We start from the raw sequence: 23,099 nt of genomic DNA, 5'->3' as shown, positions 1-23,099 counted from the left end.
AGATGCAACATGTAAGAACCAGACACATTTTGAATTCATACTCAAAAAATAGGGAGCAGCATATCACCAGAGTAAGTGCTAACTGCTGCTAACTGAAGCTAACTGCTGCTAACTGAAGCTAACTGCTGCAATAGGGGCTGGTCTCTAACTGAACCACTGAGATGTGTGTTGTGTGTTGCTTCCTAAATACTGGCAGGAAGCGACGCCAGAATGGACACCAGAACCAGAGCCAGGTGAGGAGGCATCAGAACCGAGCTTAGCAGCCAGGAAAAGTCAGGTCAGACCACCGTGTTCAGCTATTCTTATTAAACCTTACAGTTTGAATTTTACCGATTTTACATAAACCAGCAACTCAAACGAACGTCACACTGACTCTGTGTATGAATGAATGATTAAAGGTGCTGACGGAGGACTCTGTACAGTAGGGCTGAAGAATTAATTGAAATTTTATCAAAATTGCAATCTGGTCTGCTGCAGTTTTCAAATTCAATCAGATAATCAATCAAATAATCATTTCTATGTTTTTCAGTGAAAATGAAAATAATGATGTAAAAATGATTCTTTCCTCTAATATCGCAAATCATATCGCATTTGTAATATCGATCAAAATAATTTCAATTCAATATTTTTTCAAAATCTTTCATCCTTTCTGCTACAGTGACTCACCATCACCCCTTGAGGTACAAAGTGGTATCACAAGACAGGACAGCCGGAGGCTAGCTAGTTAGCATGCTAACTTTAGTAGATATCTCTGCAACACAATACATAGACATCTTTTTCATAACATTACAACTTTTATTTCTTCACATTGTTTATAATTTAAGTAAAATTTTGACTGTTGAACTAAATTTTTACATGTTGTACCTTTAACCTAATAATTATTCACTGCAGTGATGATTTACATGTGATAAATTAGTGGTTTAGGGTGGAGGGAGGTGGAGCAGGAAGTTTCTACATGTATTTCAGGAGACTGTGAGGTTAAATGAGGCTGGATTTGCGTCCAGCTCCAGAATGATTCAGATTTATAAAACAGAACCAGACGAACTCACAGCTTCATAAATCTGATGAGAAGAACGTCTGCACATTTCAGTCTTTCATGACTGAAACTCTGTGTATGCTCAGTGTTTTATGCATCTGGCCCCTGATCTTTCCATGTGAGCGCCAGTTTCATCCACATTTATCACAGAGGAATGCAGCTCATCCTGTGTGTGACGGCACTCAGTATCAGTCACACCGAGGACACCAGAAGAAGAAGAAGAAGAAGAGAAATGTCACCTCTGACTTTTTCTTCCAGCTGCCGTCTAGACTCGAGGATCTGGTCCATGTCAGAGTGGATCAGGACCTCCTGCTGCTTCACCGACGTCCGACACTCCTCCTTCAGAGCCGAGAGTCCCTCCAGCAGGTGCTCCTGGACCAGGATGTAGGCCGCCTCCACCGTCTGAGGACAACCAGAGAATTTGACCAATTTCAATAAATAAAGTCTTAAATAAATCTTCATATGGAGCGACTTCATTTAGTCAGTTTGACAGCAGCAACAGAATAATTCAGTGAACAGCCGACAGCATGAGTGAATAATATATTAATTCAGATTTAACTGAGTTAAATTTGTGAAGCTGAAATGTACATTTCTATAAATGATCTTCATACTCCAACTTGCAAATGAATACAATGTGATAAGGGGTTGTGCAGAAGACAGCTGGTCTCTGGTGTGTTTGGTCTGGTCTTCAGTTCTGCAGCTAGATGCTGATGATGTTAGCATGTGTGGCGGGGGGTTCAATGCTGCATATGTGCAGCTCATTGCATCACATTGTAAAGAAATTTTGAAATATCTGGATTTTCTTTGAGTTTCTAAAACTCAAAGATTCAAGTTTTAAGAGGAAATGTAAATTATATCAAGATTATTGATCAGCAAAACGTCTGCAAAAAAAAAATCTACTGCAGTACGTTGCAATACATTTGAGTTATCTCAGCTATATTTTTTACAGTGTAAATTGATTCTTACATTTGCCAGCTGCAAAAATATGTAGCCTGTAAACCAAATAAACAAAAAATGTCTAATATTTCAATATTTCATTCAGAATATATTAGTTGCAGCTCCAGGCAGATTTTCTTTTGTCTTTTTTGGCCAAAAATGGCTCTTTTTATCGTAAAGGTTGCAGACCTCTGTCTAAATCAATTATTAAACATTTCTAACATAAAGACATTATTGACTTGATTAAAGTCAAGCCGTCATAACAAAGACATCTCAAACAATGTCAACTCTGAATTAAAAATGACATAAGTGACCGAATGACAACAGTCTTATGCACATCCCTCCAAATAAAGCTTTAGCAAGAATTTCTTGTTTGCACTGACGAGGACAGATCAGGACCATCAGTGATAAATCTAAAGGTGTCCAGTAGCAGAGTGACTCACAGCGAACCAGACTCTCTTCTTCTCCGTCTTCTTGGCTTTGAGACGAGGCAGCATGTCTTTCTCCAGAGACGGCAGCAGCTGCTCCATCACCAGGTTGGCCAACACCTACAAACACACAAACACAACTGGATTATTATTTTGTCCTTGAATTGTCTAAAATATCTCAGATTATCAAAACCCAAAATGATCTCTTGTTTTGTCAGATTAACAGACAAATGCAGGCGCAGGGTGACGCACTGTGGGGTTTGATTAAACACAAATTAATTTGAGAATATGCAGTATGTAAGCAGAGCATGACTGAAATTAAAGGTATTAAAACTGGATTTTGGCACACGACTCTTCCACAAAACAGACCCTCAATATGAGCTGAAAATGAAGCAGGAACAGCCTTAGAACCTTGCTGTAAAACAGCATTTTCTGTCTATATCAGTCAAATATTGCTCTCTCTCCAAACAGACCAGACTCTATTGGAAAAATCAGTAATTTTACCTCACAGAACAGAGGAGTTGTTGGTCTACTGCTGCCTCCATCTGGTAGTTTGTTTGTGTTACTGTGTGATTTCTGTGAATCTAAAACTAACCTTTTAAATCTTTGAAGGTCAAACAATAAAAAAACAAACTAACAGATCGCGGCAGTGGTAGACCAGCAGCTCCTGTGTTCTGTGAGCTAAAATTACTGATTTCGCCTATGGAGTTTGGTCTGTTTGTTGTTATATTTGCCAAATATCTCTCAACAATTTCCCAACAGAAAAGTCTGTCTCACAGCAAAGTAAAGCAGTCCTCCAAACTGGGGGGCTAGTGACTGGATAAGTTCCTCATAAACTACACATTTTGATTTATGATGTGCATTTGGAGCAAAAGAAGTCTACATTTTGTGAAGAAATAACACTGGAATCATGTCCAAACTTGTGAAATAGTTGAGATGCTGAGGTTTTGCCACTTTGCCCTGTTGTTAATCCATCGTTGGACAAATAACCGAGACTAGACAAAACTCTCAGAGCTGGATCAGCATCAAAACACACTTTGAGACAGACAGTGATGGGATACATGCACCAGACTTTCTTCACTGAAAAATGCAGTAGTTCATGAGAAAATATCTGAAATATTCAAAAACATTTTGTCATAACATGAACATTTCTTAGGACATTTGAAAAAAAAAGAAAAGAAACAATAAAACCAAAGACATTTAGACTAAAACTTATATACATATATTAACATCAGGTGTTGTTCATTTTATGTGATGTGTGAGATCAGTCCTTTGGCACTGCTGTTATTAATATAGTCCAAGAATGGACTAGGACCAGGAATGAGTCCTGAGAGTCTAGATATGACTCCTTCATAACTTGCTATGTGGGACATTAGTTTGATCCATGTTTAAAACATGAAGGTGTGGTCATTTTTCACTGTCTCACAACAATTCTGCATCCTGTTAGCACGGACCGCATATCTTAAAGAAGATTTTTTTTAAGGAATTTTCAATCCACTCCTTTTAAAGAAAATGTTTCTGACATAACGTGCTACCTAACAAACAGACAAAGAACGCAGAACTTCTGAGGACAGTGAGGTCATCTTTCTGCTATTAAGCTTTTTACTGCTGACTCTGTCCACAGCAGTGCTTCACTTCCTTCACCGCTACTTGCAACCACATTTCAAAAAATCTGAACTATCCCTTTAAATAATTATAAAGTGAACACACACACACAATTTTCTAACCAAATGACTGTTTGTCTCGTCTGACAATTCCACTGGTTTATGATTTTGCAGCTGAGGTGAAACTTTGAGTTGTTTCTGCTGCAAACATTTCACTCATTCCTGTCATTTCAAAGCTCTGACTCGTGGGCGTGGATGTGTGTGTGTGTGTGTGTGTGTGTGTGTGTGTGTGTGTGTGTGTGTGTGTGTGTGTGTGTGTGTGTGTGTGTGTGTGTGTGTGTCAGTAGAGAGCTATGTGCAAGACAAAAAATGCCGGTGAGTGAGTGCAAGCGTGAGTACTTTGGTATGTATTTTTACTACACGTGTGGAGAGCAGAAAAAACAGGAAATGTCTGACTTATTGCTAAAGCAAATTGACTTTAAATAGTGTGTGTGTGTGTGTGTGTGTGTGTGTGTGTGTCTTCCTGCAGCTAGTCAAACTTCCTCTCACCTCCAACTAATTTTGAACAAACACAATGCGAACAACAACACAATGGAGCATTTAGCCCGACGTTATGTGGGAGGATTCCTGCTGCTTTAAAGGCAACAGAGAGGAAGCCAGCAGGAAGAACGACGGAAGAGAGGAGAGGAGAGGAGAGGAGAGGAGAGGAGAGGAGAGGAGAGGAGAGGAGAGGAGAGGAGAGGAGAGGAGAGGAGAGTCTGAAGCTCCACAGTTTCTCTCTGCTGCTGGAGGATTAAAGCTCACAGGATGAGAAGAGGCAACTGAGACCAAAATCTGATTCGTTCCATTCCTGCAAATACACTGCAGAGTGTAAACAGTCAGTGGAAGCTTTTCTATTATTTCATCTCTGAACTGCAACTGATTAAAGATCTGAAATGAGACAGATGATGAACCTTAAAGTGACAATTCACCACCAAAAATACATATTTTTCCTCTTTAGTGCTGTCTATCTTTCGGTGTGAGTCGCAGAGAAATCGGTGTCAAGATGTCTGCCTCTTCTCACCTGTACAGCCGAATTCAAATTCTTATTGGGATTATTTTGACTGATATTGAAATTGTGATATGATTTGTGGCGTTTTCACACCTGCCTCCTTTGGTCCAGTTAAAGTGGACCGTGGTCTGTTTGCACATTTAGTCCAGTTTCTTTGAGTTGGTGTGAAAGCTGTCAATTGAACTCTTGTGTGGAACAAAGAACTGGACCGAGTCAGCCTGAAAAGGTGGGTCGTGGTGCAGTTCCAAGTAAACAAACCAGCGCCAAAACACCAGAATTACCCTTTAAATCTTCTCATCTCATGGAGAGGAAACAAACACAGTTCCCTAAATGTTGAACTATTCCTTTAAACAGTTATAGATGTTATTGTAGTTTAGGATTGTTGATGATGCTGCATTTGTTATTGAGAGGAACAGTTGTTGTTGTTGTTGTTAATGAACATCTACTGAGGATGTGATTACATGACGTACCCTGACATCACTTCCTATGAGCATGTTCCAGGCCTCGTATTTGTCTTTGTCCTGTCTGTACAGCTGGATGGCTTTGAGGAAGGACTGCACCTCACACGTCTTCTTCTTCAGGAAGTCTGACAAAAAACACACACAGACAAACATGTTGTCATTATGGATACGCTGCCATCACGATGTGTCTTCAGCCCCTGGTGTTTGTTCCCTCTGAAGAAACTCTGCGACGTGAATTAATCGTAAAGATTCATCAACACGCTCGCCTGCACAGAACCCCGGCGCTCTGCATCGACATGATTAAACGTCTCTCTGCTCCTCCGGGCTGGTGTGGTGAGTCTGTTGTCATGGCAACTGTCGAAAGTGGTTCAAGTGATGCTACACAAACCAAAAATCTGGTTCCCAGCGGTCTCATTGATGGAAGACTGATTACAGGTGATCAGAGTGCTGATACGACTGAAACACCATCCATTTCTGCAGAGGAGTCACTGAACTGAGCAAAGATGTCAAATGTTTGCTGCTTCCAGCTTCTCAAATTTAAGAATTTGCTGCTTTTCTTTCTAATTTATGACAGTAAATGAAGAGTCTTAGTTTTGGACTGTTTGTTGGACAACAGAAGGAATTTGAAGACGTTGCTTTGATCATTTTCCACAGTTTTTTGACATTTTATAGACTAAATGATTAATTGATAATAATAATAAATATATATACACATACATATGTGTGTGTGTATATATAATATAATCATTAGTCACAATGATTTTCATTAGAGATTAATCTGCTGGTTCTTTTCATTTAACCAGTTTGTCGTTGTGTCTTTAAAATGTCAGATAATTGTCCATCATGTCGGGTCCAAGGTGGTATCTTTAAATATCTTGTTTTAACTGACCAACAGTCCAAAACTCAAAGATATTCACTCTACTGTTAAAGAAGCAGTGGTGGAAAAAGTACTCAGTCCTGTTCCTCAAGTAAAAGTACCAATACAACCAGATAAAAATAGTCTATCAAGTAAAAATCATTAATCGAATCATTCAAAATTTTACTTAATCCCACTTTAAAGTGCATCACTTATGACAACAAAATGAAGTTCAAGTATCGGTAGTAAAAGTACGTGATTGTGCAGTAAAATGTCTCATGCTGTGACTGATGGAGACAGTCTCTCTCTCCGCGGTCTCACCTTGGTTCTGGTGTCTGATGCAGTCTGACAGGATGGACAGGAAGGCGTCCTGTTTGGCCTGCTGTCTGAAGCAGAAGTAGGAGTCTCTCCTGTAGGGCAGACGCAGGTAGACAGGAAACTGTCCCGGCATCCCCGACAGAGGAGGAGCGAAGTCCTCCTTCACATCTGAAACAGAGAACATCAAAGTCATCAACACAGATCAACTGACGCTTCGGTCCAGAGCCACCGCTTTTATTATTTGGCTCAGATACTAAAGGTTTAGTTTGGATTATTTAAGGTGGGCTTGTGGGAGATATTTATCTATAGTCAGTGTTTTACCTTCAGAAGACTCCAGCATCATGTCTTCTGTATTTTTTCTTTAAAATTTGTGATTATATAGCTCAGTCCTGAAGGACCAACGGGTCGCTAGTTCAAGTCCAACGTACAGAGTGTGGAGTGGTAGCTGGAGAGGAGCCAGTCCACCTCCTGGGCTCTGTTTCCTGACTCTATGTTAGTATATATATGTTAGTATGTATATGTATGTGTGCAGCCCCCTCGCTCTGACATCTCTCCATTAATGCATGTCTATAGGTCCTGTTTGTGCATGTGTGTGTTTTGAGCCTGTGTGTGAGTGAAAAATGTAATTTCCCGTGGGGATTAACTATGTATGGAAAGTAAAATAAAATAAAAAAACTGCCTGTAGCGACAGTAAAATGTTTTTTGCATTAACCCTGAAATACCTGTGTGCATGTAACATGTTTTTGTAGCAGTGCACATCAAAAACTAGGGATCCTCCAAAAGCAAATCTGTGATTCAAAACCTGACTGACGTTATTTACAAAGTGAATATTGTTTCTGTCAATATGTATGAAAATGCATAGATTATTTAAATGGGGTTGTGTCTTCTAACCAGCCTGACAGGGTTTGAGCTCATGACATCAGTATTTCTAGAAACCTGGTTACGGCCCTGCTCATGGCTTTGTTGAATATTTGATTGTGATTGGTTACAGCATCCTAGAGTCTATTATTTCTGTATAACAGGCCGTTGCTATGGATACAATTCTGATCATAGATTCTGGAGGAGCAATAAAATCAGTTAAATCACTAAAATCATTTAAAAACTAATACTTTGTGTCCAAGTATTGAGATTTTTTGGTACATAACAAGCAGGATAATAAACAATAAGCAGGTCAGAATTGTGAATAAAGCCATAAAATGAATATGAATATTTTGTGTCATAAATATGTGCTAAAGGTGTGTCCGAAGTGTCCTAACTAATTCTTTTTTGTGTAAGAGATGCTTCATTATTTAACAGTCCTGCAGGTACAGCGACTCAGTGGAGCCTTTATGGGAAAATCTGGGCCTCCAGTCACGCAGGCTGATTACTGGTTACTGTGTGGGTTAAACATACAGCGGTCCTCTGCACATTCAAGCTTCAACACTTCATGCGTCACTCCTCCTCAGAGCTGCAGTAGCTGTGAGCTGCTGTCTGTAAGAGACGGAGCTGCATGAATGACCTCTGAGCCTTAAATAATGTTATCAGGCTCTCACAGGTTCACTGGCTCTTCTGCTTTGTGAACCACTAAACCAGATGAGACCTTCAGGCTGAACAAAAAGCCCTCAGCTCTGCTGCTGCAGAGTTGGACACTCGCATCAAGGATGTGCAGGATAACCAAACAGTTACACGGTTAGATTTGGTGGAAAACGCTCTGCTCTTTGAGGAAACTTTCTTAATAAACTCCTGCATGAGGATTAAATCTTTATACAGTCACTGACAGCGAAGGCTTCATCACACACAGAGGAGTGATGGTGGACAGAGCAAACAGCAGCATGAGAGCATCAGACGAGTAATTACAGTGAGAAGTGATGGGTTACATCAGCTGGTAGTCAAGCAGAAGATGAAGGAGCCAGTGATGATGAAGATGATGCTCTGACTGAACACTATGGTCCCTAATATACTAATACTGTTAAACCTTCACATCTCCAATGTGCTGTTACCTTGTGCGATATTTTGTATATTTACATTCTCTACTGTTAAATCATCTTCTGTGCAAAAAAACTCAAACTGGAATTTTTGCTGCTTGTATTCTGTGCAGTCTGATCTGTTTCTCTCTGCAATCTGCCTTTACAAGGCAGCACTACTTAGATCATATGTCTCTTAAGTATAATGCAGCACACTGTGTGTGTATTACAACTTGTGTGCAATTATCTTGTACAATTATCCATATAAACCCATATATCTGTCCATATATTCAAACATCTTCATATATCTGTATGTGAGTATTGTTCTGATAGTTTAGTTTTTTTTCTATCTGTACTTTTTGAGCTGCTGTAATGTGAATTTCTCCAGTGTGGGATCAATAAAGTTTATCTCTCTTATCTTAATATCTGCAGTGGTATCAGACTTTTTGAATCTTTGCAGCTCGTCATCACAGGTTATACATTTCTACTTTCAGTTCAGACAATTCAGTTAAACAGTGACATTAAAATAAATTCATGGATAAACTACAACATGTGCTCCATGTGGCATATTTTCATTTTCTTTTTGTGTTTGAATTTTTAAATGAATGTATTAAACTGGGGTATTTCATTTCAATATATAAAATAAACAGATTTTTTTTTTTTTACTTTTTGTCGTTTGAGACTGACTCAGTATGAATTAAGTCCTGCTTTATGTTTGTGTCCTTCACAGTGTTCTTACTAAATTCCTCCAGACTCCCACCTGAGCTGCTTTTAGCTTTGTTGAGCACCAGTGGGTGGAAGTTTGTTGTTCAGAGTCACCATGGGGGAAACACTTCAAGTTTCTCTTCTCTTAGATTATGATTCAAGGCTTCGACACGGAGGAAGGTGTAAACAAAAAATCTAATCAGACAGTTTAAGAGCTGCTTTGTCGCCTGAGCAACACAAATAAAATGAGGTGCAGCATCACAGCAGCCTGAACTCTGATGAAACTACTAAACAAAAACTGTTTCAGTCAGTTTAGGCAACAAGAAATATCCTGTTGGATTAAGTTTTAAAAAGATACTTGAATGATAGAAACTTTGTATATTTGGAATCATTTTCTTTTTTAAAAAAACATTTGATTTCTTATTGCAGCATTAATTCTGCATAACAGACATTTCTGCAGGTTAATCTGTAAAAAATAGCAAATGCATCAGAGTTATGCATGCGAAGCTTCCTCATTTCTTTTTTATTTGTAATCTTTAACAAACGTGAACAAAGCTCACAGAGAAACGTACTCACAGCTGCTCTCAGCATCTCTTTATGAGAGCATGTTTGTGTGCAAACAGCCAAATGTCAGCATTACGTAAGCAGCTCGTCCTCTGCAGAGGTTACCGTGAAATCAGCAGACACACGTCTGTTTGCAAAACACTCATGTTTGAGTCTGAAATCATCCTGATAATTATTAGGTGATCAAATACCTGCAGGGACGTTTCCTAGCAGCTCTAAAACTAAGAGATGATTTGTCATTCAAGTGTTATCATCAAAATGTACCAATTATAATTTAATTTAAAGTGTTATAGAATATGAATATATACGTTCTGATACAGAGAGAAATCATTTATTCTTTAACTCACTGGTGTCATCAGGGAAGCATTTGTCCACCATGGCCATGTACTTCTCCTCTGTGGTCACAACAGTGCCCCCTGTAGGCAGCAGCTTCTGACGTGGAGGAACTCCTTTAACAAAAGTCTGATGAGAGACGACAGACGGAGAAGAAAAAAGGATGGAGGGTAAGAAGATGATGATGAGGCGTACAGCGTACAGGCTACAGTCAGTCAGTGGTCCCGCTCACCTCCAGACTGTCGTGACACTCCAGGCAGTAGTTGGCTCTCACCACCACATACCTGTCCCTCCACTTCCTGGTGTCGTCAAAGTAAAGGACGCCTTCCTCATACAGAACCTCGCCCTCCTCAGGAGCCTCCTGCTCAACACACACACACACAAACATGAAATAATGTATTTCACCACAAGCTGAGTGTCATCTAGTCCACCGTTTCCACTGGTCCTAAAGACTCAAAGTTTCAGGTTTATCTACAGAGGAAAAGTTAACTATCTCAACAGAACATTAGTTGGTAAAAACTCAAAAATCTACTGAAGAAAGTTTTTCCTTGAAATTTTGAGTTTTCTAAACTTTTCGTTTTTACAGTACAAGACATTCAGCCGGCTTCAGAAATGAGACAGAATAAGTTCATTCAGGCTGAATTAACAGGCTCTTGTTTTGCCTCTCATCAGTAAAACAACACACATTTTAAATGCTTCATAAAAGATGCACTGCAGATATAAATCTTCTAAATTTCTTCCATAGTCTTTCAATCTCCTGTGACCCACCTGCGGATTCTGACCCAGTGTTTGGGACTGACTGATCTAGTCTCATTATATCAGAGAGAAGGCAGACATCTCTACGGCTGAAATCTCCAAACTTCTGCAACTCACAACAAAACTATCTCGATGGATAAACAGCAACACAGGTAAAAGGAAAAAAGAGGCATTTCTGGTTTGTTGGTGAACTGTCCCTTTAATGTAATTTAAGTGAACTGATACTTCTGCTCTCTGTCTGTTAGTCACACCTGCAAACATGCTGATTGGTGCATTTATCCTGCCAGCCTGAAACCAAACCTCTGATTCACTGGAAGCTGTTTTAAAGAAGGACTGTGTGGCTGCTGATTCAGGCGTCTGGAGGCCGTTTAAACATTCAGACACGTACCCTGTGTTTGAGCAGCTGCGTGATCTTCTCTTTGTGCTGCTCCAGATCATCTTCAACCTGAGAGAAACGAGCCACAGAGAACTGCTTCCTGTAGTACGGACTGAACTCCTTCAGCGCCGCCCCGGCTTCGCCTGCAGGAGCACAGAGGGGACAGGAGGTTGGGAACGGTCAAACCGACTGGGATTCATGGGAAATTATGGCAACAAAATAAGCTTTGAAAGCAGCGATTGTGTTCGAGGATGGCTGTGGAATACTGAGCACTGAGTTGGTGCCGAGTTCCTGGTCAGATTTCAGGCCAACAGTAAGACAGAGGCTGCTGCAGCGGGGCGTGTTGTTACAGGTAGAGGATGAAATATGAACCAGGAAGTCCAGTTTGAAGCCTCCTCAAAAACAAAGACTCCACATTTGTGCTCATTTGAGACCAGATTACACAAACAAGCCTATTTGTCTGCCACAGTCAGTTCTGTGCCTCGTCGATGTTACGAGTTACAGGGACGAAGATATTGTTGAAAACACTTCTTTGACTGACAGGAAAACTGTAAAAACAATAAAACAACAGATTTTTTGAGTTCTGACATAACTTTAAAAAATAAAGAAATAAAAGAAACAAAAGTTATTCCTGTCTGACCCTGATGACGACCTGCGTTGGTCATTTTTAACTCTTTTCGCCATGTAAAATAAAAGTCTTTTCATTCAATATAAACCTTACAGTAAGCATGGAGTGCTTCTGAAGGAGACTTGAATTTTTAATTTTTACTGAGACTGTTTCACCCACGCAATGAAACGTTCACCTGAAAAATAAGCACAAAATACAGTTATGAGGTTGCTCAACTTTTCACTCTTTACAGTAAAAAGAATCAGGAACTGGAAGTCAGTGATTCACACATGACCAGGAGGAAAACTGTTCAAGTTGAGTCATTTGAGTCACTTTGGAGCAACTTATATACAAGAGTGCTCTGACAACAAGAATTATTTCAGGAATTACTCAGAAAGAAAAACCATGTGAGAAGTTCAAGCTGGACGAACAGAACAGAAGAAACAGGAGAAACAGGAGAAAGCTGCATCTTTTGTCTGTAAAAGCTCAAAGAAAAAAGCTGTTTCCACCTGAAGAACCTAAAGAGCCTGACGTATGAAAAAGGGAAAGCCTGTTTTCATGCATCATTTTTGTGTTCAGCTATACGACGACAACGATGGCATGTAAAGCGACAAACAGGCATCATTATTCACATCCTGTCATGTTCACAATGAACAAAAAACAAACTGGTCTCCAGCTGCAGATTTTATGCAGCTTTTATGTTGATAATTTGATGATTGCTGCAAATGTAATCATTGTGATCAGGTGTTTATATAATAATTGTGACAGGTCTAATCATGTCCTGACTCATAAGATCGAGTATTTTCCCCAAAATGAACTACTTATGTAAGATTCATTTGCATAAAAAGAACCAGGCTCAACTAAAAACAAACCACATGAACTTGGAGCTGAATTTGTCATAACTGCTAAAAACTTTCTGTGCCATGTTGCATCTGCCAAAAATCTCAAGAGTTTATTCTAAAAACAAAACCTGAGCTCATCTTTACTCTCAATCTTTTTTGTCTGTGCTGAGAACTGCCAAAGTCCTCCTCCAGCCTGGATAATAAATATCACAGAATACCCGGGGTGATCTCTGCTGCTCAGCGCTGTAATCAGGTCACCGGGCGTCTCTGGATCGTATGAGTAACTTCTGTCCACATTATGAGCGTCCAATCAGACTCTGCGTCTCTGTCCAAGTCTCCGAGGCCTTACAGAATCGAGCAGATCCCTTCCACGGTGACTCCCTCCTGCGGTTTGTCAACCTACGACTGCTGGCAGTACATTCACATGATTACTGAGAGAAAAAGGGAAAACCTCTCAGATTTCACTCCAGGCCAGATTCCCGACGCGGAGGGATTCAGTTTCTGAGGGAAAACAAAACAAACCCAGAATAAAAAGACTCCGACAGTCGCTGCACAAGTTTCCCCATTTTCTCTCTCTGCACGGCTGCAAACCACATCAAAATCTGTTCAATGAGTATTTACCCAGACTTAAATGCTCAATATCCACAAACTATTACAGGTAATTCCCAGTGACACATCCTGCACTTAATGGATCAACATGCGGCTGCTGTTTATTCTCCCTCTCAGCGTTCAGTCAGGGTTAATGTCGGGGTTGATGCCTCTGTCATTATCTCTCTGGGGAGCGGCGGGATGTTTTACAGCAGGGATCAAGGCACCGGGCCACAACAACCGGCTGCACATCATCACCATGGAAACAGAACCTGCGGTGCTCCATCACACTGTGCGTCTGAGCTGAGGATGGACTCGAGAGTCGAGAAATGAAAATACATCTCTGTAGATCGGTTCCAGAGCAGAGAAACAGAAAGTCTGTGAGAAGTTCATCTTAAAACTCCACTAACTTACCTGCTAATAAAAATATAAGTAAAGGTATTTAATGGCATTTTTAGGTGATAATAATACATTGTTATATAATAAGACAGTTTAATTTGATGTAAGAGAATAATTAATAGACAAATTGCCTGTCCTGTAAATCATGTAAGCCTTAAAGTTAGCGTAAAATATCTACGTTTCTCTTTTGAATTTTTTTTTAATATTTTATTTCCACATTAATATTTTGTTTTTCCAAAAATATGCATGCAGATGACTGAAAGCTGACTTATTAGCTGGGGAACACAAGTTTAAGCAGTTTAAGGACGTTAATTTTAAAGGTGAAATTTCAGTGATGGGTTCATATTTGGTAAATCTTCTAATTTTTTGGTTCATTAAGATCTTTCGAAGACGGGGTAGCTGTCATGTTATTTTGTCCTTAAAATACTTCTTAATAGATGAAGAAAACCAACTAAAAGTGCAGAATTATATTACAGTCCATCAGTAAATCCATTATATATGCTAATAAATACATGAGGGCTGACTAATAATCCTTTAAAGTCTATTTAATTTGCTAAATAAGGGCTGTTAAAATTAGCCTGTGGTGTTTAGGATGCTGACTTCTTGACGTTTAAATTGAGATGACGGTGTTTGGTGAGTTTTCAGGGGTTAATGGATTCACTGAGGGTATTTTAAAGGACTGCTGGTGTCAGTCTCCATCAGCTGCCGTTCGAAGCTGCTGATGGAGGATCTCAGGAGACCTCCTTGTTTTTTCCTCAGTCTCGAACAATGCGGCGTGTAAAAGGTTAGCTCTGTCTCTCGTCACCCCGCTGACCCCGGCGAGGTCGTCCCCAGCTGATCAGTTTATCAGACTGGACATCCTGCTCCCGGTCGTTTCCATCTCCTGACCAGCGACACTCCACCACCACAGCCATGACGTTTCAATCAAGACGCCCTGAACACGAACAGCTCTGCTTATGTAACCTGCAGCCTGCCGTCCTCCTTCTACACAACAGCATCCAGTCAGGTTGGAGGTTAATGTTTTCCAATAAAGCAGAAGCTGTGAGTCACTCAGGGAGGATCATAAAAGCTACAGGTTTCATCTTACAGGCACTTTTTATTCTTCTTGTTTCTGCACTGCAGCTCAAACCCTGAGAGCCTGAACAGAGACCGTTTCTATTTATTTGTCAGCTGGTTCAGTCCTTCACAGCTTGCTCTGCTCTGCTCTGCTCTGCTCTGCTCTGCTCTGCTCTGCTCTGCCAGCTGTGACAAACAGACGTTTTCTGTTGTAATTGAAAACTCATTCTCTGCACTCCGAGGAGCTGCAGCACAAACTCAGAAGAGGAATCACTGAAGAAGATCCTCCTCCAGCCTGAGTTCATCCTGGTCCACGGCTGTTTGGAGCTGATTTGAATGGCTGTGACGCCGGCGCTCAATCTGATCACAAGGCTGCAGTTTATGCAAAATATCTGCAGCCACGGTTTGTTTAATTTATTCCCTTTTCAGGTTAAGTGGTTATGCAAACACAGGAAGATGGCTGGAGGAAAGACATATTCAAACACACCTTCACACAGCCTTTATGAAGTTTAAATACAGAGATTTGCTGATTATGGATTCTTAGAGGTGAATATTTAGTGTATACTAGCTTTAATAAACTTTCACCAGTTTCTCGTTTATAATGTGTTAGATGGAAACATTAAAAAGTCTGCTGGAGACGGACTTCTCAGCTGATTCAAGAATATGTGCATTAGCATTAGCTCACATTAGCCAGCTGTACTTATGAAAACTGCCAGCAAGAGTCACTATTTTAGCCGATGAAGTCCACAGTCATCAGCCAGAAATGAGAAGCTGCTTCTGTTCACTTCTCCGTGGAATTTAAGACCTCGTGTTTCAACATTTACTCCCTATTTTGATGTTAATTCTCCCACCGTTGTTTAGAGAAAAGTCACATTCAGGACTAATATCATCCAACAAGCCTTTTACTTGATCATGTCTGGCAGAAAATCACACAAAACAGCATCTGTGCAGTGTGAGAGTGCAAAACCTGACAGGTGTAGCAACAGTAACTAAGGAGGGCGGGGCTTTAGCGAAGGGTTATTTGCCTTAGCATGTGCGATGATGCTTTCCCGCTCGCAGATACAGTCCTGTGAGCTGGTTTCACGTGCACACGCCTGCTTTTTATGTGCGCGGGTTTTGATTCTAATCAAAAGCTCGGTTTCTTACTTCTTTAATCCTCAATTTGGTGCAACCAATGCAACGTCTCCTCCCTCCCTCCTCTGAAAGTTTCCCGCTGCAGCTCCAAAACTCAAAAGCTCAGATATGAAGTTGGTTTAATCAACTGACATTACACTTCATCGGATCTAATTTATATTTTAAAATATAATTTAGTATCCAGAGGTGGGTGAAATATTGTGCTGCTTGAGGCTTTAAGAGCCCACACAGCTGGTGTCTGGTCATTTAGTTGCACTAATAAACATGTTTATTGCAGCGTTTTGTCATGTGTTATTACTCCATTTAGATAATGAGTTTTAAAGTGGGGTTGATGCATCTTTATTGCCATTATTTTGACATGTTGGTGGGAGGGTTTGAAGATTTTTTATTAAATGCTGGGGACATTAAAGGTAAAATATTTTGTCCCCATCAAAATAATTTTAAACAGTCCCTAATGAATCAGTCTGGTCACAGATAAACTTGACATTTTATAAACCAAACCAATATGTTTACAAAACCTAAATCAATTTCTCAATTCAATAATCCCTGATTACTCATAATTACTGCTTTGTGTCGTTTTTCAGGGACAGATCTTATTAATCAGCGTGACTGTAAAGGAGCCAGTGAACACCATCTGTCTGCTTCTCATTTTCTGTCCTCTGGCACAAATAAAAAAAAACATTCACACCAATTAAAATGGAAATATTGTGCAGAGCAGCGGACACAGATTGTAAAGACATCATATAAAGCAAAACAGACGAAGACAAAAGTCTCATAAAAGCAACAGAAGTGGGTCAGATTGACCGCAGCAGACAGACGTGGCCTCTAAACACACTCTGTCACATACAGACACAGCAGCAGCAGCAGCAGCAACATGTTTCCATGCAGACTGATAATGTGGTTATAAAGAGGCGGAGCCATGTTAACCTCAGACTGTGGTTATGTTGATGACATTACGCTCATAGCTGGACTCAAAGTCACGCTGTCGTCTCTTCACTGAAGGGCGTTCCAGCCTCTGAACACAGAGGAACTGGATGTTTTACTCAAAGATGGTGACAATTAATTCCAACAAAAGTTGCTCACCCACTCTCTGCCTGAACCTGCCAGCTCATCCACAGTCTTTTCTGGGCTTTGAGGAAGGTTTATTATTAATAAATGTGCAAACTTCAAAAGTTCAGATGGATGCTGAGTGACTGATTTCTCGCAGAGACTCAGTCCTGTTTGCAAATGTTGTGTCAGCACCTTTCAGACAAGAGCAGGGGTTTGTTCACCCACATCACTATGATCATAACTAACTAGAGAGCCCAGAGCTCTGGGTGAGAAACATTTCAGACGATGGTTGCAGTTTGGTTACGTTTAGGAAATGATCACGGTATCAATAGTATCAACGTTTTGACTTTGATACGAACACCAAATTTAATATCACAATATTTGATATGAAACCATACTGGTTCAATACTTGATACCAAATAGACCAGAAACAAAACGTCCACAAAACAAAACAACCCCTGACACACACCATGCTGAAACCCACAGAGCGTACAGAAAACATCTACAAAGAAATCTGAACTATTTCATTTTAATTTCATACATATGAGGTCAAGTTGTTGATCTATGGTTATATTTATTGGTATATATTTATTAATTTATGACGTTCCACTGCAGTTTAGATGTGAACTGCAGATTCTGCTGGTAGACCCTATGCTATTTAGCTATTAACTGGGCTGGGGGGGGGGTTTGTGGCTGGGGCAGAGCCTTTCTGTGCCTGTTCTCCTCCTGTCTGTGTGGGTTCTCTCTGGATACTCCTGTTTCCTCCCACAGACCAAAGACATGCAGGTTAACAGGTTAACTGGTGACTCTAAATTGCCCGTAGGTGTGAATGTGAGTGTGAGTGGTTGTTTGTCTCTGTGTGTCACAGGGTCCAGGGTGGACCCCGCCTCTCACCCAGCTGGGACAGGCTCCAGCTCCCCTGCAACCCTTCAAGGATAAGCGGCTAAGGACAATGAATAAATGAATTTTTGAGAGATTCTGCAACACTGTTTTCCTGTGAAACCACAGCAGTGTTTTGTGGACTGAAAAACTAAACCTGACCTTCAACTGGCATGAGGGTGAGCAGATAATGACTGAATATTCAGAGATTTCAGAAGCCCAGACCATCCTCTCTTTGAGATATTTGATCTTTTCTTCAGGTCAGAGGCAGATTTCTATTTCCCATCATCCCTGGTGCAACACGCACGCTTTACTTGCACAAAAAGTACTTGTTACCTCAGATCTATGCACTATAGGACTTTATCATATCCAAATCCAATAGGCTAATCCTTTTTATAGATTTTACTGTTGTACTACTATTTGTGTACTGTTATTTTTTATTTGCACGCTGCTGCAAGCATTTCCTCCTGTGAGAAAATAAAGAACTGACCACTTCAATCACTTATCCAATTTCAGATAAGCAGTTGAAGACGGATGGTCGAGCCTCTCAGCACCTTCACTTCCAAGACAGCACAACTTCCAAAGTACCAAAGTGTGAATGAGCATCATAAACTGTCTGTCCTCCTCATTTATGTTGCAATCTGCACAGACAAAGAAAAAAAACTAGGGATGCAATTAAAAATTATTTTCTTGATTCACTGATTTGTCATGAAGAAGTAAAGACACCAGACAAGATTCACATTTAAGAGGCTGGAATCAGTGAATTTTGACTTTTCATTCTCTTAAAAAACGACTCAAACTTCATAATCGATTAGTCATTGCAGCTCTAAACCAAACACAGTAAAACAGCTCAGTTTAGATGAAAGAGCAACAATTCTCACCTTAAATATATTTATATTTTACTTGGCAGAACAATCAGGGATCTGTGGAAGAAAGTCGGAGCAACTGCAGGGAACCCAGACAGACGCAGAGAGCATAAAAACTCCACGCAGAAAGAAGCCAGCAGGCCCTTCTGAGCCACCGTACAGCCTCTCTGCGCACACATCAGGGATTTTAGATGGAGCACTGAGGCAAACTTACAGGGAGCTTATTTGCATAGCAGCTTCTTTTATGACTTACACTATTTTCAGTATGACGTTTATGTGTTTTCCTCCACTGCTTCTACCTGCCTCATGAGATATGGGAGGTGTGAAGGGCAGACACTCTGCAAGTCTGTGCAGCATACAGGAAAGTTACCAAAAACACTTTTCTGTGAGCAGACTTGCAGAGACATTTACTTCTATTTTCAGAGAAATATAATACATCATGCACATGGTTTACATTCTTTCAACTGTAACTCTATTAATAGAGTTTATCACATTAGGGCCACACCACAGTCTCACTCTGCAGGTTAAACACTTGACTCACTCTATTGTTCATTTATTCTTGAACTCAGACCTACAAAACGTCTCAGAGAGCCGACAGGATCGAGTTCAGAGGAAGGTCAGAGGTAATAAACTGCCCGCCTGTTGGGGAAAAACTGTGGAAACAGAAACAACATTTCTGCAAAGCTTTGTTCATAATGTTGATATTTAAAAACTTAATTCTAAATCAGCATTCAAAGGCTGCACAGCTTTTCTTTTGCATGTCGATTCAGTGTGTTTATATTAGAGCTGCACAATTAATCAAAACATTATCAAAATCACAATATGGCCAAATGCAATATTCAAATCACAGAAGAAGGACCAAATTGCAGTTTTTTGAAAAAAGAAAAATGTGTGAGAAAAACCCATTATAATGAAGTGAAGCAGTCCTGCAGAGATGATCTGGCATAAAAATGTTGTTCTTCAGATGCACATCCTAATTTTTGCATCCTAATGCAAAAATGATAATTCCAAATAATCACATATTACAGGCAGGTTAGGCTACACTGATATTATTAGTATAACATTATCTGTAGAATTTGACTCCAGTGCAGGACTGTTTCTAATTTGCGTGATCCAAACACTTCCAGTAACTCCAGAGTGTTGCAAAGTCCAAAAGTCAAATTTTACAGAAAAAAAGTTCTAATCATTTGCAAAATTCACAATAGATTAGTTGTTGGTTGCTTTAAAGTTGCATACTTTCACTTCTTTTATCCACCACTGACATTATGATCTCACAGTTTCATTCTGCAGACACCAAAGGGACGTACATCTGAGAGCTGAAACAACACAAGCAAGGATCTAGTCAGGAGAGAACGACATGAGTAAGTGCCATGAAGCAAAGATCAAGTCTGACAGGACGAGGCACCTACAGCAGCGCCGGCGGCAACGTGCATCGAGTGTGTAAGATGCATTGGATTTTTTAAAAATATATATAGTCTTCTCTTAAAGACTGAGAGACTCTGCTGATCAAACATGGTTTGGTAGTTTGTTCCGCCATCGAGGAGTCTAGCTAGTGTCTTTGTGCGTCTCTGGTGCAGTGAGCAGGAGGGAGCTCAGACCTGGATGAAGGACTTCAGGTTATATTATGTGTGACTGTGATGGGCAGAGCCCGGTTTGATAATCCTGCGGTGCAGATCCGTTAGGCCGCTGTTGTGACAGACCATGAAGTCTGAGTTTCTGCTGTTGGTTGGTCTGGGATCTGCTGGGTAACAGCAGTACAATATGTGACTGTGTGTAGTATCTGTTACACCTGTTGCACCTGAACAAGAACACAAGACCTGAGGAGCCACACCTGTGGACTAATCCCTGTTGTACGTCTAAATTAAGCTACCAGGATTTCACAGAGTAATCCTGCAGTGTGTGTGTGCACAAAAGATTTCAATTTTAGCCCCATTTGATCAGATTTTGTCCAAAAAAATTCCAGATCATCTGATATCTGCTTCAGGTTAAAATAAAGTCACTGAAATGTGGTTGAAAAGGTGTTAAGGTGATGTAGACATCTTAACATTTTTTCTTTTGGGTTACTCACAGACTTACTTCACAGCCAGTATGGACCCTTCAAGAGTTCTTTAACATGTCGCCATGTGAGAACTGAGACACCAAATCCCATCCTGACCGATCCTTTAACTGAAACCTGTGTTGGTATGTGAGCTATGAGTGAGAGTTTGTGATGCAGCCCCTGTTTCACTGGAGAGACCTGCTCTTCCACCTTCAACATTTATACAAGTTCAGGCACTCAAACGCACACGTTCTAACACGTTCTTGCAGGCCTAATCAGCCTTCTAGAGACCTACAAATCTCGTCAATTAAGGTGACAAAAAAAAACAGGCCAATTTAATCACCGAAGGCTGGAAACACTCAGAACACTTTAATGTAGCCTGGAGCTGCCAAAATGCACACAGTGGTAGACAATCCTGGGGTTTATGCGCCAAACTTTTGTTATAATTTAATAATTCTGTTCTTTTAATGATCTATTCTTTTATCTGCACCAACGACTTGTGCTTTGGCTCTCGACTTTTTAACATGTTTCACTCAAATCTGTCACCAAACAGACAGAACTAGGCCATCATCTTCTGACTAAATTAATCTCCAGATCAGATGTGGATGACTGACCGCCTCCACCAAACAATCTCATGGTTGAAATTCTGATAAAGGAAAACAAAATGCATGACTGGAAATGATGGGATGCAGCATCTCAACAAGACGTGGGTTGAAAAATAGTGAACTCATCCTTTAACATGTGTAGAAAATGTGCAAACAGATGTGACAAATGTGCTACTAAACTCAGAAACAGGAAAAATCTGAATCACACAAAGCAGAGGTTGCTTCACCTGCACACACTGAACATGAACATGATGGCAGCTTTCTGTATCCTACGTCTGTTTGGAACGTTGGTTTTGCACATCCTCAGAAATTAAAGCTACATGTCTGCAAAATGCAATGCACATCAACAGCAGGGGAGTGCAGGGGCATGTGACACATTCAGGGGTCAGTGGGAACATCAGCAGCCACAACAATGGAGAAAAAGTTTGAAGATAAACTAATAGATCAAGTCCAGAGTGAGAGAGACCCAAATCAGAATCAGAAATACTGAGAGCCCCCGTTTCAGATGCTCCTTTTCAAGAGCAGAAAAATATACGGCACAGTGCAATTAGAAGAAAAAGTATTAAAAAATACAAAAAGCTACCAAATACACACAGGGACAAAATGACAATATTAGTTAATAAAACAAAATATACACAGTAAAAGTATGTCCCAAGAGACAGCTGAAGACGACATCTTGGACTTTGGGAAACACCAATCAATATTTTATGGACCAAATAACCAATCGATTATTCATAAAAATGACAGATAGATTAACTGATAATGAAAGCAATTATTAGTTGCAGCCCTACAAAGAAGAAGTGTGCACGTCTCTGAAGCACCACAAGTTTTACAAACAAAAATTGGGTTTTTATCAAATATTGCATCAATTGCGGGAGACAATAGTTCAGTTTTGACTAATATTTCAGCCCTCGTCCTGCTCTCAAAGTAGTTGGTGATCAGTTTAATAAGTGATTAATCGTTGCACCTCCAGAGTATTTCGTATTTGTGCAGCGCTGATTTTGGTTTGTGGGATATTTTAAACACATTCTCGAGCAAAATGTGCGACAAAGATCTTTGAGCGAATTCGGATTTAGTAACCAAATATTAAAAAATAACATGAACTTTTGAATTAAAAACAGTCCAACAGGTGAATCACAATAAATTCAAAAGAGGTAAAAGAGGGTTTTTTGTCTCGTATGTGCGTCTGAGGGTGGGTGTGGCGCTTTGACATGTCAGCACGGGATTTGTTTTCACACACAAACACCCAGAATGACTGAGTGAACAAATATGCTGAGACACTCCTGATCTTTTCAGCTGTTTAAAGTATCATCAACTGATAAAATCCACACTTTCACTCAGAACTCATTGATAAAGCTTGTTTAAAAGAGCTTTATAAAGAAGTTAAAAGTACAATAAGATCAATAAAATCTTTAGAAATGATGAGTCTGGTGGACATCACTCTGTCCAGCTGCTCACACAAGTCCTCCAGAGAACAGCGTCTTTGTGTTGTCAGGAGGAAATACCCGAGACCCTGAACAAGTCGCTGCAAGGAAGAAAAATGTCAGACAGAGACACAATGAGAGTGTGTGTGAAGAGGAGGGGGCTGTGTGTCCACGACAGGAATATGAGTTTGTACATTTTGGTCTCTAGTTTTCTAATTTTAAGGACGCACAAATAGTGAAAGAT

General features: G+C 40.2%; 1 protein-coding gene across 1 annotated transcript in view; it reads right to left on the bottom strand.

The window, feature by feature from the left end:
- The window catches only part of niban1a (niban apoptosis regulator 1a), a 41,896-nt gene that overhangs the window by 5,647 nt on the left and 13,150 nt on the right, over positions 1–23,099 (bottom strand). The window contains exons 2-8 of the mRNA XM_084723802.1: positions 11,380–11,510; positions 10,468–10,596; positions 10,250–10,364; positions 6,694–6,858; positions 5,526–5,641; positions 2,416–2,520; positions 1,276–1,438 (exon numbers count right to left, since the gene is read on the bottom strand). Of these exons, the coding sequence (XP_084579928.1) occupies positions 1,276–1,438; positions 2,416–2,520; positions 5,526–5,641; positions 6,694–6,858; positions 10,250–10,364; positions 10,468–10,596; positions 11,380–11,510 (924 nt within the window). The remainder of the gene's footprint in view (positions 1–1,275; positions 1,439–2,415; positions 2,521–5,525; positions 5,642–6,693; positions 6,859–10,249; positions 10,365–10,467; positions 10,597–11,379; positions 11,511–23,099) is intronic.

Source organism: Lutjanus erythropterus, chromosome 7, assembly GCF_056507025.1.
Source record: "Lutjanus erythropterus isolate fLutEry1 chromosome 7, fLutEry1.hap2, whole genome shotgun sequence".
Taxonomy (NCBI): domain Eukaryota; kingdom Metazoa; phylum Chordata; class Actinopteri; order Lutjaniformes; family Lutjanidae; genus Lutjanus; species Lutjanus erythropterus.
This window is presented reverse-complemented; position numbering and strand designations above follow the sequence as displayed.